Source organism: Natrix helvetica (assembly GCF_964273705.1).
Source record: "Natrix helvetica genome assembly, chromosome: 3".
Lineage (NCBI taxonomy): Eukaryota > Metazoa > Chordata > Lepidosauria > Squamata > Natricidae > Natrix > Natrix helvetica.
The window spans coordinates 163,309,091-163,330,825 of record NC_138549.1 but is presented as its reverse complement, the minus strand read 5'-3'; the positions used below and the strand labels follow the sequence as shown (position 1 = coordinate 163,330,825).

At 43.0% G+C, this 21,735-nt stretch overlaps 1 protein-coding gene across 3 annotated transcripts in view; it reads right to left on the bottom strand.

Annotated features, from left to right (window-relative positions):
* Positions 1-21,503, bottom strand: part of EDN3 (endothelin 3) — a 66,060-nt gene extending 44,557 nt beyond the window's left edge. For 2 of the 3 annotated variants that reach the window (XR_014175030.1, XM_081948892.1), the window contains exons 1-2: positions 20,705-21,503; positions 18,695-18,968 (exon numbers count right to left, since the gene is read on the bottom strand). Coding sequence is in view for 2 of the 3 variants with exons in the window: in XM_081948892.1 (XP_081805018.1) it covers positions 18,695-18,968; positions 20,705-20,756 (326 nt within the window). In the remaining variant the exon portion in view is untranslated. The remainder of the gene's footprint in view (positions 1-18,694; positions 18,969-20,704) is intronic. The other variant, XM_081948891.1, reaches the window with a different exon arrangement.
* Between the last annotated feature and the right edge of the window lie 232 nt (positions 21,504-21,735).

The window sequence follows — 21,735 nt, the reverse complement described above, 5'->3', positions numbered from 1 at the left end:
CCGAATCCCCTATGCTAAAAGTCCAAATCTTGCTTGTGGAGTCTGGGGCGATAAGGCAGAATAATTGGGGTGTAGCCGGTCTAAGTGGGACCTTAGCTGGCGACCCATGAGAAGCTCGAAGGGGCTTCTCCCAGTAGTGGCACTGGGCGTGATGTGCTGAATTAGTAAGTAATGGTCAACCCGTGTTTGCCAATCTCCCGGGCCCATCCTAGAGAGGGCCTCTTTTGCAGATCTCACCATTCTCTCCACATGACCATTGGAGGTCGGATGGAATGGCGTGACCAGGGAATGCCTGATTCCCTGAGCTGCTAGGAAGATCTCAAATTGCATGGCCATGAATTGGGGCCTGTTGTCAGAGACCAAGACGTCAGGCAGGCCACGTGTGGAGAAGTCTCTGTAGCACCTTGATGACCGCTTCTGCCATTGTGGAGGTCATCAGGGCTACCTCTAACCACTTCGAGTAGGCGTCCAAAACTACTAAGAATGTCTGGCCATGAACTGGGCCAGCAAAATCAATGTGCACCCTACACCACGGTGCTTGAGGTCGCTCCCACTCCTTAGCAGGCACCTCTGGGGAACTGGTCTGGACTCCTGGCACGGTGTGCAGTTAGCCACCCATTCTTTGATCTCCCTGTCCATGTTAGGCCACCATACGTAACTCCTAGCCAAAGACTTCTTCCTGACTATTCCAGGATGTCCTACATGTAAAGCCTCTGATACTGCAATGCACAGTTTGGGTGGAATAACAACCCGGTCCCCCCACAGTAGACAGCCGTTTATCATCGCATTTAGAAAAAGTACATTTTAAAACCAGCCCCAACAGGCCCCTTGGGCCATCACCTCCACACCCAGTTCAAAATTTGCTTGATGGTAGAGTCCTTCGCAGACCGACGGGCAACGTCAGTGGACGAGACAGGCCCAGTCTCCAGGCAGTCAATGAGGAGGACTGGCGTCTCAGGGGTAGGGTCAACAAGAAGTTCAGGCAGTGGGCAGCAGCTGAGAGCATCAGCATGCCCCAAAGTGGAACCAGGTCGGTGGCTAAGGCGGTAGGAGTAGGCAGCCAGGAAAATAGTCCATCTGGTCATGCCGAGTGATAAAGACACTGGGGTAGAACGGTCCCCAGCCAGTAGACCCAACAACAGCTTGTGGTCTGTAATCAGTTCGAAGTCCCATCTATAAAGGTACTCGTGGAACCTTTTTACTCCTGCCACAGCAGCCAAAGCCTCACGGTCCATCTGGCTGTAGTTCCACTCTGCGGCGGATAGAGTCCGGGAGTAAAATGCAATAGAAGCTTTCATTCCGTTGGGCATATGGTGGCTGAGGATGGCGCAGACGCCGAACGGTGAAGCGTTGCAGGTCAGCACCAACGGCAGGGTCTGGCTGTACTGGATGAGAAAAGAATCCGCTGACAGGAGTCCATTTACTGCGACAAATGTGGCAGCCTCGGCTTTTCCCCAGGACCACTTCGCTTTTTTGGCCAGGAGACGATGTAGGGGCTCAGCAACGGTGCTTTCTGTTTAAGAAAGACACTGTAGAAATTAAGGAGCCGGAGAAACGCCTGCAGCTTGGTTTGATTGCGAGGTGTGGGGGCGTCCTGAATTGCTTTGATTTTTTGTGTGGTCGGGTGAATTCCAGAGCCATCGATCAGGTACCCTAAGAATTCAACCCTTGGCATGTTAATTTGGCATTTCTCTTTTTTGAGACAGAGACCCTTGTCTCTAATTCTAGCCAAAACTGCTTGTACTCGTTTTAAAAGTTGTGCTTCATTTGCAGCCAATACCAAGATGTCGTCGAAATAGGGGACGACTCTGGAATCCCCTGCAAAAGCTGTTCCATGACGCTTTGGAACAGTCCAGGGGCAATACTAACACTGAATTGCAGGTGGTGACATTTGAATTCACCCGTGTGTCACAATGGTTTGGGCCTCCGCCATAGCACCATCTACAGGGTATTGTTGGTATGCCTGCGCCATATCCAATTTAGTGAATTTTTTTCCAGGACCTAATGAATGGAGGAGGTGCTGTACAATTGGTACAGAGTATGCGCTTTATTGTAGCGCTTTATTAATTGTGCATTTGTAGTCTGTGCAGATGCAGACTGACCCGGTGTCACTATAGTGTGCATGATCGACCGGCTTTAAAATTCCCTGGCCTACGAGCTTGTCAAGTTCCCTGTCAATTTTGGGGCGGAGAGCAAAAGGCACTCTCCTGGGTTTTAACCTTATGGGGCTATGTTAGGGTGCAAATTAAATGAAATTGGGGTCTCCACATACTTACCCAGACCAGTGCCGAAGATGTCCTCGAACTACTTAAAGATGGCTTCAGCCTCTGGAGCCTGGGAAGGGTGAAAGAAGCATGCAAAAAATGGGAGGTCACACCTGTAGTGTGCGCATGCGCACTGGGGGGTCGCGCATTGCATTATGGGTGCAGCACGCCTGCACACAACCCCCCTGCTCTCCCCCACTTATGGCACGCGAGCCAAAAAAGGTTCACCATCACTGCCCTAGGTGGCTCTGCAAGTTGCCGCTGACCACTGTCACTGGGAGTTTCCCGCTGAACTGTTTGAAGTTCATCTGGAAGGTGCCTTGGCCCACGATGGAGACCCGGTTTCCCTGGTAATCACGTAGGCAGATGTCAGGGGTGCGAAGGTGTTGCTTCTTGAGGCTAGGGATAGCCTGTTTCAGGGTACACCATGGTATGATGGTCAGTGATGACCCGGTGTCAATCTCCATCTCACATGGAGAGTCCTCAATGAGAACTGTGACCTTCAGCTTTTTGGGCCACCTGGTGCTGACTTGTCCGATTGATGTGTGGTGGGTGACTCTGTCGTTGCCCTCTGAGCACCGTGGTGGCTTCTTCCAGGCCCCTTGGCTGGGCCTCGGTTGGCGGCTTGGTGCGCCTCTCGGCTGCCAGGCAATGGCAGGAAATTCGCTCCAGCACACCTTTGCGAAGTGCCTCTTTTGCTCGCAGCGCTGGCAGGTTGCATCGCGGAAACGGCAAACCGATGTGACATGGTCTCCTCCACAGCTAGCGCAAGGTGGGAGACGCTGTTTGAATGTGCGTGCCGCCTGGGCGTGGCTACTGCACATGCGGCAGCTGTCATCTTCTCCTTCAGAACTCTCGGGCTCTGTGGCCTCGCGATGAACGTGTGTGCTTTTCCATGTTTCTTGGGGCGCACTTTGGCGCTGCAGAGTTTCAGTCAATTTGATGGCTGATTCTGACACCCTGGCTTCATCCAAGGCAATCTGCAGAATGAAGTTTGATTTTACGAGCAACCTCCTCTGTAAATTAATGTCCCGTATGCCGCATATTACGCGGTCCAGAATCAGCTTGTCTAAGTCTCTGAATTCGCAGTACGCTGCAGCCTTACGGCACGCAGCAACCTACTTGTTAATCAACTCGCCCTCCTTCTGATTCCTGATATTGAATTCATGCCGGCGAACGTGCTTGGACGGCTTAGGCGCGTAATGAGTCCTAAGCATCTGCTGGAGCAAAGACCAGGCAACTGATAGGAGGGGTGTCGGCTCGGAGAGGTCTTTTGCCATCTCAAACACTTCCCAGCCACAGTACCCGAGGAACATGTTCTTCTTGCGGCCTTCAGAAAGGCCCATGAGGTCATTTGCCTCAAGGAAGCAGTCAAATCATAGCATGTATGAGTCCCAGTGCTCGGTGGCTGAGTCATATGGTGGGGTGTGCATGGCCATTTTGTGTTCTGAGGGCGTTTTGAGTTTGCCACTCAAAAATGGCTCCTCGAAGCCACACTGAGCTCCGGGCTGAATGTACTTGCTGGATCGCTATGCTCTTTTTGGTTCGCCTAATTGCCTTCCAATACCACCTTCGTCGCCAGTGTTAGATTGGGTAATGGATAGGCAACACACAGGCTTAACGGTAACAGCAGCTCTTTATTATAACACAACAAGTGAGAACAATCCAGCAAAGGTTGAGTCTGACAGCAGCCCTTTTATAGGGAGCTGTCAGACCCTTCGACCAATAGGATTAAACTTCTGTTCCTGCTGGAACAGAGGACCTTGGTGGAAACCACTGTAGTTGGGATAAGTATCTAACACTTCCCCAATCTGAAATTCTCCAGATATGTTGGACTTTGGCCGCAATTTATATTACCCTTAGCCAATATGTCTCGCTGGCTTTGAAAACAAGACTTATTGTCCAACACAACTGGAGACTACTAGTTTGGGGAAAGCAGAACATAAGATTCATCAGAAGGATCAATCGCGTGACAGAAGCACAATAGCATCTTCTCAAGCACGATGCTTCTGTAGTTGGAACTAGCATTTAGCGATCAGGACTACTGACCACTAATGCACACAACATCCCAAAATCTGTATAATCTTCTTTTGATGTTTCCGATTTGTTAGCCACCATACATTTTGTGGGAACATATTCCACTGACCCAGTATTTTCTTGCTTTGATCATACCCACGCTGTGGTGTTATTCTGGTTGCTCCACCCCCTCCACCTTGCTTATGGACATGATAGATTGGATCAGCGGGGAGTGGCTGAGGCAGCTGGCATGGATATTGATGCCAGCGGAAGATGGCTTTGGTAGTTGGCGTGGGCGCAGTTGGAGTGGGGGGGTCCTTCATTGTGGCCCCCTCCGGTATCACCGACGTTGCCTGGGCCACCATACTGTGCCATTTGGCCATTTGGCCCCTCCTCCTGTGACACTATGGACTGAGTCAAAGGAGTGCGGCCCTGGCGACGGATATGAGCGCGGCTGGAGTGGGCGGAGCTTGGCTGTTGGAGCCGTTGAAGTTGGAGCAGCCACCACTGCTGCCGCTGTCCTCATTGCCGCCATCACTGGCCACTTCACCACCTTGCAATTTATCATCTGCTGTGATTTTGACAGCTGGCCATTACTCTTACATACTGTCCTTAACACCGGCCATTTCTATGATGGACACAAGCTTCCCGCTACACCCTTGAATACTGTTGGCTGCCCCCCCACCATGGACATGTCATCTCCTCGTTCCATCTCCCCATGATGTCATCCCCTTTGGTTGATGCCACACTCTCCTCTATGTTATACTGCGACCGAACTTTACTCCCTCCAGGAACTCCCCCTTTCCCGGGGATGGCCTTCTTGCCTATCAAGACGCTTCCTTAATGACGGATCTTGGGATCCCGAGAGGTGGCATGCAAAGAAGAGATTTCTTAGGGGTTTTTTACATGGGTTTTTAAATCAAATTTTAAGGGGGGCAGGGGGGGATTGATTCGGATGGCTCAGACAGGCTTGGGGGGAGTCTGCCAGGGCACAGGCCAAAGCTAACTTATTTATTTGATTTGTCAATTGTTTACAAGATACAAGGTATAAGAATAAACATGAGTATGAATGAAATGGGTACAAATAACTGGGGACAGTTGGACAGGGACGGTAGGCAGGATGGTGCACATCCAGGAGCTACATGAAAAAGAACTTTTTTTCTCAGAGTTACATCAAGTCTACATCATTCTGTCCTCAGTGGATGAGAGTTATGATGATTTCGTATCTTCCCTTGAGGTTCTAACCTGAAATGAACTAACATTGACTGACATAACTGCATGCCTGTTGGAAGAGTCAAGAAGAAGATTGGAAAGAGAACAACTGAGACAGAAACCACCACAACATGAGGAGTCACCTTCGACTGCCTATACTGTTAGAAAATGTTTTTCTTGTGGGGCTAAGGGGCATATAGCTAGATTCTGTAAAAATGCAAAACAACAGAATACTAGAAAGGCTAAGAAAAATGCTAATGTCTACTTAGCTATGTCTACTTTGACTATCTCTAGCAATGCACCCATAAACCATGATTCATGGGTTGTTGATAGTGGAGCATCACAGTGCATTACTAGAAATAGAAACTGTTTTGTAAAACTGTTCGCCAGCAAGCAACATGTATCTTTGGCAAATGGATAGAAGGTGAAAGCATCTGGTGAAGGTATGGCATATTGTTCATTTGTAAATGAGCATTTATCCATGCTGTATGTACCTAAACTGAAATTTAATTTATTATCAGTAAGGGCTCTAGTTAATATTGGCTATATAGTAACCTTAAGGGGAGATAACTGTATCATTGAAAAGGAAGGTAATAGGGTTACTGCCAAATTAACAAATGGTTTATATGTTATATCTGATGCCCAGACAGCTAACTCAGTGTATGATAATGTGAAACGACATGATGAATGCATACATTTACTACATAGGCGTATGGGGCACATTAATTTCAAGATGCTGCAACAAACTGTTAAATTGTCAGAAGGAGTAAAATTAAAACCTTGCAGTAAATACTTAAATTGTAATGTGTGTAGTCAGGAGAAAAGCAAGGTTACTCCAGCAAACAGACGGAATGGTTTTAAAACAAAGGAACCTCTGGAAGTTGTTTTTGCTGATCTAATTGGACCTATGAAACCCAGTTTGGGAGGTGCCTGTTATGTTTTGAGTATCATGGATTATTCAAGATACGGTTTCTGCTATTTACTGAAAAACAAAACAGAAATGTTTCAACATTTCTTTAATTGGCTAAGATTTGCTGAAAGAAAAATTAAATCTAAGGTGATTACTGTTGTAACCGATTACGGAACTGAGTTTACAAACTGTAAATTTCAAACAATGTTGAGATCAGCTGGTACTGAGCATAAATGTTCTGCTCCTTATAGGCCACAACATAACTCGTTTATAAAGCGAAGGGGGCAAACATTACAAGCCATGGCTCGAACTATGCTAGTTGATTCAGGATTGCCTGAAACACTGTGGGGTGAAGCTATGATGTGTAGTAACCATGTTTTAAATAATGTGGTAAATACAACAAGTGGTGAATTGCCATTCACTCGTTGGCATGGCAAAAAACCTGATTTAAGCTATCTTCACACATTTGGAGCTCTGGCACGGGTGCATATTCCCTCACAAGTAATACTGAAGGGACAACATAGAGCTCGACAGTTATTTTTTGTAGGTTATGAGGCCAACCATAGTTTGTTTAGGTTTTGGGGAAAAGGCACGACTAAAGTATACTGTAGCGCTAATGCTCGATTTATTGAATCCATTGGGTGGGATAAATTGGAATATAATAATGATGTAGTTATTGACACCCAGGTATTCCCTAATGATGAAATAGAAAAACCAGCTATAGCAATTAAAGAGGAAGTGCAGAGTCAGGAGGAGTTAGAAGAATGGGAGCAGAAGCAACAGGAGAGTCCACTGCTCAGCCCTGAGTTGCCTAGATGTTCAACCCGTGTAACAGGACCACCTGACAGATATCAAGCTAGTATGGCGTGTCAAGTAGATAAAGTTCCTGCTATGTATCATGAACTATCCACATATCCTAAAGAGGAGCAGATAGTTTGGAAAACAGCAATGAACAGGGAACTGAAATCCTTACAAGAGTTGGAGGTATATGAAAATGTAAAGTTACCCCCAGATAAACATGCCATAGGATGTAAATGGATTTACAAGATTAAAACAAGTGTAAATGGGACTGTTACCCATAAAGCCAGATTAGTAGCACAAGGTTTTGATCAGTCAGCCAATGACTATGATGAGGTATTTGCACCTAGTTTAAGGGCTACAACTTTACGTTCATCATTAGTTTGGGCAGCTAAGCATGGATATGTAGTGAATCATTTAGATGTCGAGACTGCTCATTTGAGCACACCGTTGCAACATACTATATATTTAAAGAAACCTTTAGGGTTAAACACTGATAATAGCACTGATTGCTGGAAGTTAAAAAAGAGTCTTTATGGTTTAAAGCAATCAGGCTATGAATGGAATCAATGCATAGTGAAGGAATTAGCAAAGATAGGTTCCAAAGCTGGAATGGCTGATCCTTGTTTATTTAAGAAAGAAAACAATGGTATGATTTCATTGTTGCTATTGTTCACTGATGACATAGCATTAATTACTAAAACCGAGCAAAAGGCTATTGAGATTATTATACTATTACAAACACGGTTTAAAATAAAATACCTTGGTGAAATTAAGCAATATCTTGGTTTAAAGATAGATAAAACTAGGGGAGGATATAAAATATCACAAACTGAGAAGATTAACCAGTTACTCAGGACTTGGATGGAACTGTGTAAACCGGCTAAAACTCCAATGGGTCTAGAATTTAGACATGATGATGTAAAAAGCCCTGTATTTGATAAAGGTATTTATCAATCCCTAATTGGTAGCTTATCTTATCTTAGCAATTGATCAAGACCAGATATAGTATATAGTGTTAACTGATTAGCCAGGTTTAATGCTGAACCTACTGAAAGGCACTGGCAAGCTGTTAAACGTGTATTGAGATATCTCAAACAGACAATACACTATGCCTTATATTTAGAGCCTAAGGATGAACTGAGATTAACTGCATACGCTGATGCAAATTTTGCTACAGATGTGTCTACACGTAAATCCACATCAGGTATCACAATATTCTTAGGAAAAGCAGTAATTGGATGGCAGTCTATTCGTCAAAAACATTTAAGTTTATCAACAATGGCGCTGAATTCTCATGTTTGTCTTTGTTATGTACGAATTTGGTTTGTTACAAGCAACTCCTACTGGATATGGGGATTGTTATACGGGAACCTATTGTTGTTTATGAAGACAACCAAGCAGTGATTGAGATGGCATCCAATCTTGCTGTAAAGACAAGGACAAGGCATACTGACCTAAGATATCTAAATGTACGGCAAAGTGTTAGTAGTAACATGATTACACTAGAGTATTGTATGTCGGAAGATAATATTGCAGATCATTTTACCAAAGTCCAAAGTACTGTAAAATGCAAACATTGTTGTGATGAATACGGACTCAGACTGTAAGGGTATATATATTGCTTACCCAAAGGGGAGAATGTTAGGAATGTAAGCTAACGGTTGGGTCAGCAATATATAAGCCATGAGAGTAGTACTGTTTCTTTAAGTACTGCTGTAATGGGATTGGTTGCTGTTACCTCAAGCAGCCATAAGATGGAGCCAGAATGACTGTTAGCTCTCTGTTTTTTAGATGCTGATCGGTGGATACTGCTTGTAGATGTATCGTAAGTTACTGTGAGTTTTGCTACTGTTAGTGACTGTGTGCTGAATTGATTATATGATACTGGACTGTGTTCGATGGATAACTGACCGACTGAACCGTGTGTAAATTGAACTCTGAATACCTCTATTTTCTACATAAGTAAAATACTACTACTTTTACTATTCGGTGTCCCTGTATGCTGGCTTGTGCGTGTTCTTCCACACCACTCTCATTACACTTCTCTGCACACTCACTCTCCTAATGGGGAACTTACCTAACAACGCTCCTTACAGACCTCTTAGGAATGGGATGAGGTCAATAGTAGACAGTTTAAGGTTAAAGATTTGAAGATGTAACAACAGAGTCAGGTAGTGCATTCCAGGCATTGACCACTCTGCTGCTGAAGTCGTATTTTCTGCAATCAAGTTTGGAGCAGTTTACATTGAGTTTGCATCTATTGTTTGCTCATGTATTATTGTGATTGAAGCTGAAGTAGTCATTGACCGGTAAGACATTGTAGCGGATACTTTTGTGTACTATGCTTAAATCCAACCATAGGCAGCATAGTTCTAGGTTGTCCAAGCCCAAATTTTCAAGCCTAGTGGTATAGGATATTTTGTTGCAAGCAGAGGAGTATAGTACTCTTCTCATGAAATACTTCTGGACTCGCTCAATTGTATTAATGTGTCATATACAGGGTGGATTTCAGACAGATGAGCTGTATTCGAGAATTGGTCTGCCAAAGGTTTTGCATGCCCTAGTTAGCAATATGATATTACCGGAGGGAAACCTTCATAATATTAGTTTAACAACACTTAATGCCTTTTTGGCAATGCTGTTACAGTGAGCTCTAGCACTTAAATCGTTTGAGATTATGCTAGCAATGCCATGTCCTCTTTTCTCCAACTATCAAACATTACTTTCCAAGTCCATTCTTTCAAACCACCGTCTCTACCTGTATCACCAGGACTCTGAGCCATTCTCCAGTTTGAAGACCTGGATAAACCTGTCCACAACTATCCAGGGGAAGCTATTTGGGGGAAGGGATTTGCATGTTGAAATATTGCTGCCTTATAGTCCAATTCTCCCTGGACATCAGCTCAGATTTCAGCTATTGTTTAGGCTGTTTTGTCATGTGGGCTTAATATTATTCTGGAATAATACTGCTTTTGGGGATGATAGATTTAGGGCTGTTAAAGATATCAATTGATACTCAGGCTCCCTTCAAATACAACTGATCAAACACACTTGTGCTAAACTAGAGCAAATTTTGATCTATAAGAGAAACCCATCAGTCACTTCCCCTGTCAAAGATCACCTCTTCCAGCCCACATGAAGAGAATGCAAGGTGCAGTTTTTTCTTGATGGCGGACCACATTTAGCTGGAAGGAAAGAATCTATGATACTGGTCATATATACCATAAATAACATAGTTTGATAGCAACATACCTACAGCCTGATAGAGATCACTAGTTGGGAGCAAATTTTATGATAGCATAGTTTTTAGCAGCTCAAGGACTGGTGAATATCTTCTTAATGAGGAAAAGCCCAATTATCAGAAATAATTTCCCAAACATAAAATATATACTTATCTTATAGGGCATGAAAGCCATGCATTGCCAAAATCAGTATTTTTCCCTTTAAAACCCCCCTCAAATCACAGTAAATTATCATGCTCTGAAGGGAAAAACTGTGAGTTATATATAAAGGGAGTGTTATCTGAGCTTCATTGGTTACTTGCAGGTCTTTCATTACTCAACTAAGTAACATCATCAGTGCTAGTAAGTTCAGTGTTTGCAGCCTGATTATATACAATAGCTAGTCCTGATAATTTTGGTGAGGTGTAGCTTTCTCCTTGGTAGTTCCTTGGTTAGGATATTGTTTTCTGCTTGACTGATTGTCTGGTATTAATTTCTACTTATTAGGAGAAGAGGTGCTCTAGTATATTTTTTCCTACTTAGTTTTTTTGTCTCTTTTTATAGTGTGTAAATGTAATTTATCTCCATATGTCTATATATAATCAAAATCTCACAAGGGCTTGGTTATCTCACAAATTTCACAAAACTTTGGCTACAACTTTGGCTACACAAAACTTTGGCTACAACTGAGACCTAAAAAGATTCCTGGTCTCTGACCCAGAAAAATATTTCACCTTCTGGCAAAAATAGAATTCAAGCCACAACTGTTGAGGTTTGATGTTACTCCTAAGAGGTTATTCCTAGAGACATATGGTTTGCATATCAGGTGCAAAGAATAAGATTGCTTCCAAAAAAAGACAAATATCTGGATTTATCTTATGAAGTTATGTGCTATTAGGTAGGACCCACAGTGGACCCTATGCAGAGAAGCCTCAGAAACTGACCAACACATAATGTCAGGGCGTAAAATGCAGGCAAGAACAGCATACCTTAAATGGCACAACCATTTTGCACTTAATTCAAAATAATGAACTAGGGCTTGTGATAAAAGTGAAAAATAACAAAAAAGAGAAGCTTCTTCCAATATGTAAAAAACCAAGAAAAAAGTCAAGAAAACAATTGGCCCACAAATAGAAGAAAATGGCAAGAAGGAGATGATCACTGCAGCAGGAAGAATGCTTAACTCATTTTTTGCATTTGTCTTTACACAAAAGGAAAAAACAGTCCAATCTATCAAAAAATACTATAAAATAAAGACTAGGAAAGCAAGTCAAAATAAGCAGGAAAATAGTAAGAAAATACCTTATCCACTCTAGATGAATTCAAATCACCAGGACCAGATGGATTATACCCCAAGGTTCTGAAGGAACTGGGAGACATACATACATGATCTCAGAACTACTGAACTATATCTTTCAAAAATCCTGGAGTACTGGGGAGCTACCAGAGGACTGGAAGGGGGCTGATATGGTTCCCATCTTCAAAAAAGGAGGAAAAATGGATCCAGGAAACTACAGACCTATCAGCCTGACATCAATACATGAAGGCAAATGAAGTTGTAATCAGAAGCCAACATCTGTTTGTCAAAAACAGATCATGCCAGATGAATCTTACTGCATTTTTTGACACTATGACAAAATTACTAGATGAGAGAAATGCTGTAGATATAATTTACTTGGACTTCAGTAAGGCATTTGATAAAGTAGACCACAATCTACTACTTGATAAGATAGGAAAATGTGGAATATTGCATCCAGTTATGGTCAACACAACTTTAAAAAGATTTTGAGACTCTAGAACAGGGGTCCCCAAACTTGGCAACTTTAAGACTTGTGGGCTTCAACTCCCAGAATTCTTTAGCTGGCTGGAGAATTCTGGGAGTTAAAGTCACCAATTCTTAAAGTTGCCAAGTTTGAAGACCTCTGCTCTAGAAAGAGTGCAGAAAAAGCAACAGAGATGATTAGGGAGATGGACACTAAAACATCTGAAGAATGGTTATAGGAATTCTGTATGTCTAGTTTAATGAAAAGAAGGACTAGGGGAGACACGATAGCAGCGTTCCAATATCTGAGTAGCAGTGTTCCAATATCTGAGGGGCTGCCACAAAGAAGAGGAGGGGAAAACCAAAGCACCCGAAGTCAGAACAAGAAGCAATGGATGAAAACTAATCAAGGAGAGAAGCAACTGAGAACTAAGGAAACATTTCCTGATAGAACAATTAATCAGTAGAACAATTCGCCTCTAGAAATTGAGGGTACTTGAACACTGGAGATTTTTAGGAGTTTTGATAACCATTTGTCTGAAATGTTATAGGATTTCCTGGTTGAGCAGGGGGTTAGATTAGAAGGCCTCCAAAGACCCTAGGAAATCCTAAAATTGTCACCAGATTTTGGAAAATAAAATCCCAATTTTCAATTTGAATTTAGTGATTTAAATTGATCAGCAGGTTTCAGTTATTTACTGCATTCTTCAGAGGAGGTTACATATTTTAAACAATATAATTCATTAAGTCACTCAAATATTAATAGATCTCTTAGGAAAATAAAGAAATGAGAAAATTAAGCAATTACTTCCAGTATCTGTTAGAACCTAACAAGAGAAGTGCAGACCTACTCCAAATTATTGGAAAGAGACATTGTACACAATGTTAATCAAACTGTTGACCCGAGTGACAACTGCTAAACAAGACTTTGTCCTTATGGTTTGTAACTTTGCAACCGAAAGACTTGCATTCTACCTTTCCCAAAGCAGAGCATCTAGCCCTGTAAACAACAAATGAGATCTAACAAGGTCTAGCATAGTAAAGAACACTTTGTATTAAATGCTGTGAAACATTCCTATTTATGAGCCTGGTACCTCCTAAATACAGTATTTTTGGCTACATATCTTCAGTATTTTCAGGGAAAATGGAGATAGATACAATAATACAATACAATAGTAGAGTTGGAAGGGACCTTGGAGGTCTTCTAGTCCAACCCCCTGCCTAGGCAGGAAACCCTATACCGTTCCAGACAAATGGCTATCCAACATCTTCTGAAAGACTTCCAGTGTTGGGGCATTCACAACTTCTGGAGGCAAGCTGTTCCACTGATTAATTGTTCTAACTGTCAGGAAATTTCTCTTCAGTTCTAAGTTGCTTCTCTCCTTGATTAGTTTCCACCCATTGCTTCTTGTTCTGTCCTCAGGTGCCTTGGAGAATAGCTTGACTCCCTCTTCTTTGTGGCAACCCCTGAGATATTGGAACACTGCTATCATGTCTCCCCTAGTCCTTCTTTCTCTTAAGCTAGACATACCTAGTTCCTGCAACCGTTCTTCATATGTTTTAGTCTCCAGTCCCCTAATCATCTTTGTTGCTCTTCTCTGCACTCTTTCTAGAGTCTCCACATCTTTTTTACATTGTGGCGACCAGAACTGAATGCAGTATTCCAAGTGTGGCCTTACCAAGGCATTATAAAGTGGTATTAACACTTCACGTGATCTTGATTCTATCCCTCTGTTGATGCAGCCTAGAACTGTGTTGGCTTTTTGGGCAGCTGCTGCACACTGCTGGCTCATATTTAAATGGTTGTCCACTAGGACTCCAAGATCCCTTTCAGAGTTACTACTACTGAGCAAGGTATCACCTATACTGTACCTGTGCATTCCATTTTTGTTGCCTAAATGTAGAACCTTACTCTTTTCACCATTGAATTTCATTTTATTAGATAGTGCCCAATGTTCAAGTTTGTCAAGATCCTTCTGTATCTGTCTTCTGGAGTGTTGGCTATTCCTGCCAGCTTGGTGTCATCTGCAAATTTGATGAGTTCCCCATTTATTCCCTCATCCAAATCATTAATGAAGATGTTGAAGAGTACTGGGCCTAAAATAGAGCCTTGGGGTACTCCACTGCATACTTCCCTCCATGTAGATGCAGTTCCATTGAGGACTACACATTGAGTGCGGTTGGTCAGCCAGTTACAAATCCATCTGGTGGTGATGCTGTCTAACCCACATTCTTCTACTTTATCTAGTAGTAAGTTATGGTCTACCTTATCAAAAGCCTTACTGAAGTCCAAGTAAACTATATCAACGGCATTCTTCTGGTCCACTAATTTTGTCACATTATCAAAGAATGCATGATGAATAGATGATATTCAACTAGGAATAATAGGAGATATTTAGGGAAATACTGAACCAGGGCAAAAAGAATAGGTGGAAGCTAACATGAACATAAGAGGGTGCAAATCCTGTAGCAGGCTTTGAGTCCTAAATTGTGGTGCACCTCAGTCCCAATCCTTGGCAAGCTGTTGCACAGCTCCAGGCAAAGTCAAGTGGCCAATGTTATATGATATCTGGGTAACGAAACACAGGTTCAAACCCCACCTCAGCCATGGATGAAGACTTTTAAGTCAGCCACTCTTTTTCTACCCAACTTGGCTCATAGGGCTGTTTTTCTGATAGTGGTGGTGGGGAATAAAAGAAAGGGGTGCTCAGTGGCCACCATATCTCTCCCTCCCTCTCTCCCTCCCTCCCTCTCTCTCTATTATAGGGGTGAAGGTATGGGGGGAGTCCAACATCTACTCTCTTCTCAATCCTATAAGATTCTTGGGTGACTTTGGGGAAGTTACTTCTTCTAAGTCAACCTACTTCACAGGTTTGTTGCAGAAGGCTTTTGTATGTTTCTTTGTGTTTCTGAACAAAAGACAGGTTATGTCTCATAAATCACAAAAGCTATGAGATCTCAAAAAACTTCTGGAAAGTTTTGTAAAAGAAGGCAGAAAGAATACTTTTGAGGTCTTAAAAAACCCTTTGAAGAATCTAGCCTACAATGGGAATATTAGCTTGTTAGCCTTATAGGCATCCTTTATTATTATTTTCATGTGGCTTTCAGCAGTAATACAATTACCTGCAGCCTCACTGTCTACAGTGAATAATAACTGCCTTGAAGCTATCAGCTGCAGCTGGTCCTACTAGGAATAATATCAGCAACATCACTTTACAGAACCACCCCCAATCTCTTGTCCCTAGCATTCCTTGGATTATAAAGTATATACGAACAGGATGCAGTGCCTGGAAATTATGGGAACTGAAGTTCAACTCACCTCAAAGACAGCAGAAGTCAATTTCCCTGTTATTCTGCATTTTAAACACTTTAAAATGCTTTGTACACATTCCCTACCCCTGCCCTTACCACTCTGCGAAGTAAATGGCAAGGTGTACTAAGAGACTCTAGCAGAGGAGAAATCTGAACTGGGGAATTACCTCATTTTCCCAACTGCCCCATATATAAACATGCAGAATTGTAGGGTGGCTACTACAGCAGGTAACTGAGCCTCAAAGGACACATTGGAACAGCTTCTGATTGATTTCAGCCTGATTTCTCAATCCTCACTGGCATGATTCAATTTATCTAATCTGTATTGATGGGGTGCCAGTTTAATCTGATGGTTAAGGCATCGGGCTAGAAACCATAAGACCTTGAGCCTTAGGTATAAAATCACCTAGGTGTCCTTGGGCCAATCACACTCTCTCACTTTACAAGGTTGTTGTGGGGGAAATAGGAAGAGGAAGGAGTATTAGATATATTCACTGCCTTGAGCTATTTATAAAAATAATAAAGGCAGGATATAAATAAGTAAAGTAAATTTAAGCTGGGGCCAAATAGCTCTCCTAAATTATGGGTTAAACTGCACAGCTTCTCGGGATTTTGAGGCATGTTCATCAAATGCCATCAAACTCTGAAGAATATGTGCATAACATAACTGTAGTGCAGAAATTATACCCTGGCTCTTATTCCCTAATGCATCTTAGAATGCACCTTCAACAGCTGGATTCATGAGTGGTTAACCTGGTTAATAAAGTAAACCCATTATCTCAGTTTGCCTACACCAGTGATGGCGAACCTATGGCACGCGTGCCACAGGTGGCACGCGGAGCCATTTGTCAGGGCACGCGAGCTGAGTTCACTGTTTTTAAAAGCCATTTTTTCGCCCTCCCCAGGCTCCAGAGGCTTTATAGGAGCCTGGGGAGGGCGAAAAGAGTGGACGGTCCCTGAAGCCTTCGGACCTCGTAGGGTCATTTTGAGCACTCCGAAGGTGTCAGGGAAGTCTCCGGACAGTCCCTGAAGCCTTCGGAGTGCTTAAAACGACCCTCCGAGCAAACCGGAAGTCACTTCCAGTTTGCTCGGAGGGTCGTTTTAAACGCTCCGAAGGCGTCAGAGAAGCCTCCGGATGGTCCCTGAAGCCTTGGGAATGCTTAAAACGACCCTCCGAGCAAACCGGAACTTCCGGTTTGCTCGGAGGGTCATTTTAAGCGTTCGCTCACTGAATCCTCCGGACGGCCTCCGGGGGGGGAGGCTCTTTTCGCCCTCCCCAGGCTCCTATAAAGCCTCTGGAGCCAGGGTAGGGTGAAAAAAGCATGTAAAAATGGGGGGGGGTCACACCTGTTGTGCGTGCATGTGCACTGGGGGGATTGCACATTGCATTATATGTGTGGCACGCCCGCACACGCCCACCCTGCGCTCCCCCCACTTGTGGCACGCGAGCCAAAAAAGGTTCGCCATCGCTGCCTACACCTTTGAAACAAACTAAGCAAATGACTGAATTTGCAGAACACCCTAAGCTATATCTTTTTTACAAAAAAACTCCACACCTAAGAATTAACACTAATGAATTTAGCACTTCAGGCAAATATTACTGCTATTTGGCTAACTGCTTTCATTAAGCATGTTGTATATTCCTAACCAATGAGTAAAGAATGTATTGCCATTGGGAATTCAGTACCACATGTTATGCAAAGTAGCCGTGGGTGATGCTGCAGTCAGTCCTGCCTTACATAAGACTTACACAAGACTCACATTTGCAAATTGCTGGCATTGTTACATTTTTTAGTAGATGCTAAAATGCAGTTTGTTAAAATGTCTTACAAATAGACTAGTCATTTAAAGAGAAAGCAGACTGTATTAATATATTTTATTTATTACTTATTTACTTAAATGTATTGGCTGCCCAGTTCTAGTGGAATCTGGGCACAGAGAACTGGAAAGAACATAAAATAGCTAAAAACATTAAATCAACTACACAGACCATCCTAAATAATCTAGTAAATAATACAGCAGACCTTCCTCCTACTTTATTTGTCCTCTCATAGTTGAGGTAAGAATCTGGGACAAGTCCAGCAACAACAGAGCTCCTGGTGCCACCTTTCCCCCCAGGATGATGAGGACAAAGAAGTACAAGGAAGATCTATTAAGGTCAGAGGCCTCTTCACCACCACCTTCTGTGCAGGATGGCCAAAACAACAAAGATGAGAGAGGGAGATCATTAAGATACTTTGTCATAAATGTCCAGATTGCTAAGCACACAATTTTTGATCATGTGACCCTGGAGATAATGCAATAGTGGTAAGTGAGAGGACCGGTCATATGTCCACTTTTTTAGCACCATTCTAACTTTGAACAGTCACAGAACAAATGATTATTTTCTGCTGCCTGAAATGAGAGTCCAATGATGGTGTACCACTCTGTGGAGCTTCTATGTACTGCTCTCTGGGTCTGGATCCTAGGGAGCCTCTTTGGTTCTCCGAGGAACTCAGAGAGGAAACATCAGAAATGCTACTGGAGAACAAAGACTATAGACCCATGAACATGGGTCAAAATTTTTATTGATATTTTCCACATGGGGATAAAGGCAGCAACATGTATTTTACTATTCTATCATCTCCTCCAATAGCCAGCCAACAGCCCTAAATAGAGCAGGGGAGTTCTGTAGGGATATTGTAAAGAATATTCTAGGCATCTATCAAATGGGGTTGTTTCCTTTTCATTTGGGGTATGGGGGTGCCATCAAGTTAGCAAAGCCAAGTTAGATATACCAAGCCCCAAAGGTCCACCATCACTGGACTTGGATCACTGGACTCATTTGATTACCACATTTCATCAATATTTTTGGGTCATATTTATATAAATGCCTCCCTGAACTTCTATAGAGCATAAACCCAATAAATAGCAATAAGCTTCTATTAAGCCACTCTTTTTCATACAATATTAACCAATTCCACTTCTCCAGAAAGTATTTCTCTTCCAGCAAATGGAATTTAAGAGTATACTTCTGCTGAAACAGAAACTTACATAAGTGGTCTCATCCTCTTAGACACAACACTTCACATGTTGAAATAAGATAGAATTAACTTCTATCTGAGGAAAAGAAAGCACCCCAGATCCTTTTCCCACTTGAAATGCCAACCTATCCCTTTGCCCCAGCTCCCTACAGAGGAACTATACCCCCACTCACTCTGGGGTGTTGATCCAGATGATATCCAGGTGGCAGTAGTAAACACACTCTTTATCTTTGTAGGTGTAGCAAGTACATCGTTTGGCTCTGTGGTGGACCTCCCCCAGGTCAGCAACGTTGTCCAGTTTGTAGCTGGTAGCTGAATTCAGCCTTCCGGGTTCTGTGCTGGTTTCTTTGCTGACTTTCTCTGAGAGCCCCAGAAATCTCAGCTCTGTGCTGTTACTCCTGCCCACACTGGGAAGCAACAGGGGATGAGAGGTGGGTAGTGAGAAACCTGCAAATTGTGGAGGAGGGGGGAAGTGTGGGTGGGGGAAAAGAGGCCAAATTAGATAGAAGCTGTTCCTAGCAAAGCAGTTGAGTCCTGCAACAAAACTCCTAGTGTCACATCTTGAAAGTAAGTGGTGTCAGGTTTGGATTCTCAACTTCTAGAATTACAACTGTGACAAATCACCAGGCAACATTTAAACAGAAACCACTCAGATGCCCCCCCACCTCGAGTTCACAGTAATGAATGAAAGCTGGGGAAGAGATCAAGAAAGAGAAATGCAAAACAGAAAATTAATTATAATGCAGCAATAAAAAAAATATTAGCATGGCTAATACAACAGTACTATTGGGACAAATTTAACAAAACTTGTTTTTCCCAAAACTGTTAGCATATATAAGAAAATTCAGATTTAGTAAGAGGACAGAAATCCTAGTTTGTACAATTAACACACTAGAGAAGGACGGCATCAAATATGTTTGTTACTGTCAGACAGGTGGTCTGTAATTTGAAGAGCCATTTGCAATTTGCAAAGATTTATGTAAAGGCTGCTTCAACTATAGTAATGAAGCTCAAAGAGTTAACTGATGAGAAAACATCTTGAAACCCCCCCATTTTAAGCATCTTTTAAAAAGGTGGAATTCAAATGAGATCAAATCCAGCCTGGTTCCACAACAGCATAATCCTATGTTTCAAAAAGCATCCAAGAGGTTTCTGGACACAATTCAACAGGCTCTTCAGAACTCCAACCCAGAATCCTGGAAGCAATTGTTTCATTCAAACAAACCCAGCTAGAAATGTTAGTATTATGTTTTTCCATCTTCAAAGCACTCTAGATAGATACTGTCACAACAAGCCTGCAAGGCCTGCCAGGGCTCTCACCTCCAAATTCCACCCAAGACTGTTTTTATCATCTCTGGGCTGTTGGCTAGTTCTTATTTTAGGATTCTCAGGTGCCAGTTTCACAGTCTGCCTCTCCACCATCACAATTCCTAGCAAAAGAAATTGGATTCTCTTTTCTTCAGAACCGAACACACACGATTTGGCCACCACATATATTATCAGCAACATAACACCTTACAAAGAAAGGATCTCTCTTTCCCCTGATAGAAAAAAGTATTATAGAATTATAGGGCTGGAAGGGATCTTGGAGGTCTTCTAGTCCAACTCCCTTGCTCAGGGCAGAAAACGTTTTGTTTCATTCTATACATCAAGAGCAAAATATATTTTCCCTTGACGTGCAGAACGAAAAAAAATATTTCTGCATATTTCCTATGGACTAGCTTTAACGATTGGGGATAAAAGATAACCTTAAAAAAGTTGGCGACTAAAAAGCTTTCAAAAATTTAAACGATGGCTTTAGAAGTGTGATTTCGGAAGTTAGGAGCTCTCTGTCCGATGCAGCATCTTGCTTTTTTATATGCTTCAAAAACATTAAAATTGTTATAATTATGTAATTGTTTTTTAAAGAAGTGTACTGCTTTCTTAATTTATTCGGGATGCCTCGATTTCTCCGAGGCCCGAAACAACTTTATTTACGAAGGAATTCGTGATGCCCATTTTCCAGGCAGTAACAGCGAGCCCGTATTTCGGGCAACCAAATTCCAAGCCAACTTGCCTAGGCCCGCGGTGGAAAAGCAACCTTTCTTTCACGCGGCTAACTGAAAACCGCTGTCAAGAATGATCAGGCGAAATCTCTTGCAACCTTTTATTTATTTCGTTAGTTATTTTTCCTTGTATTTTACCTGCGCTCGAGAGAAATGTAAGTCCAACCAGTATCAAGAATCCCCGCTCCATGAAATCCAGATTGCAAGCTTCTCAACTTGCAGCAAATTCCGGGAGCGAGAGAAACGCTGTCAAAAAAAATTAAATAAATAAATCACAAATCCAAATCCAGTTAATATTTGCAACGCGTCAAATTTCTCCTGGCTGGCTGGCCGTTGCCACGCGCGCCCAGGTCTTCTCAGTGCCTGGAGTCTCGAAACGCCGGGGGATCCTTCCTTTCCACCTTCCCCGTTTTGTAAGCTAGTCCCAAAGAGGCAAACGGGACAAAGCCAACTCGCGCTCCATAGCTTGCCTGCTCTTTTCTCGCTCCTTTCCCTCTTCCTCGGCAGCGTTCAATCCGATCCTAAACTGGACTCTTGTTTTTCCAGGCAAATAAAATAAAGAGCACATTAGACGCCGTCGAGCAAAGAGCCGTTTCCAAGAGCGATCGCCTGCCTGTTATCGCTTCGTCTGTCCAGGCTGTTGCATTGTGCTTCCTCCGGCGAGACGCCGAGGCAAGACCAGCCGGCACGCGTTGCTCCCACGCCGAGACCGCCGGACCAGCCAACTGCAGTCGAAAGCAAGAGTCTGCGCGGCGAGCGCAATGCCACACTTCAAGGGAGCGCTTCACTTTGCTGTGGGCGGGGCGGGGAACCCCGGGAGAAGATGGGGCGCGGCTCCCCCAGAGGTCCTGGAGCTGGTTGGTTATGCCTTATGCCGACTTTACGTGCTGAGGTCCGTCGACGCTGAGAGAATCCCTTGGCGAGGACTCAAGGGGTACCCATGCAAAAGACTAGAATGAGTTTCTGTAAAAGGATTTGTCCAAAGACTTCCGTGAAAACATCGGAGCTGCCCGGCTCAACTATAAGCAAATATAGGTGCGTTTACAACATCGAACAGGGCCATCGTTTGGTTTGATTATTGCAGGGCCAAGCCAAGCCATGGTTTTGTGAACTCAAGAACGAATGGCTGAGTTCACAAAACTAGCAAAATTGTAAACTACATAGAAATA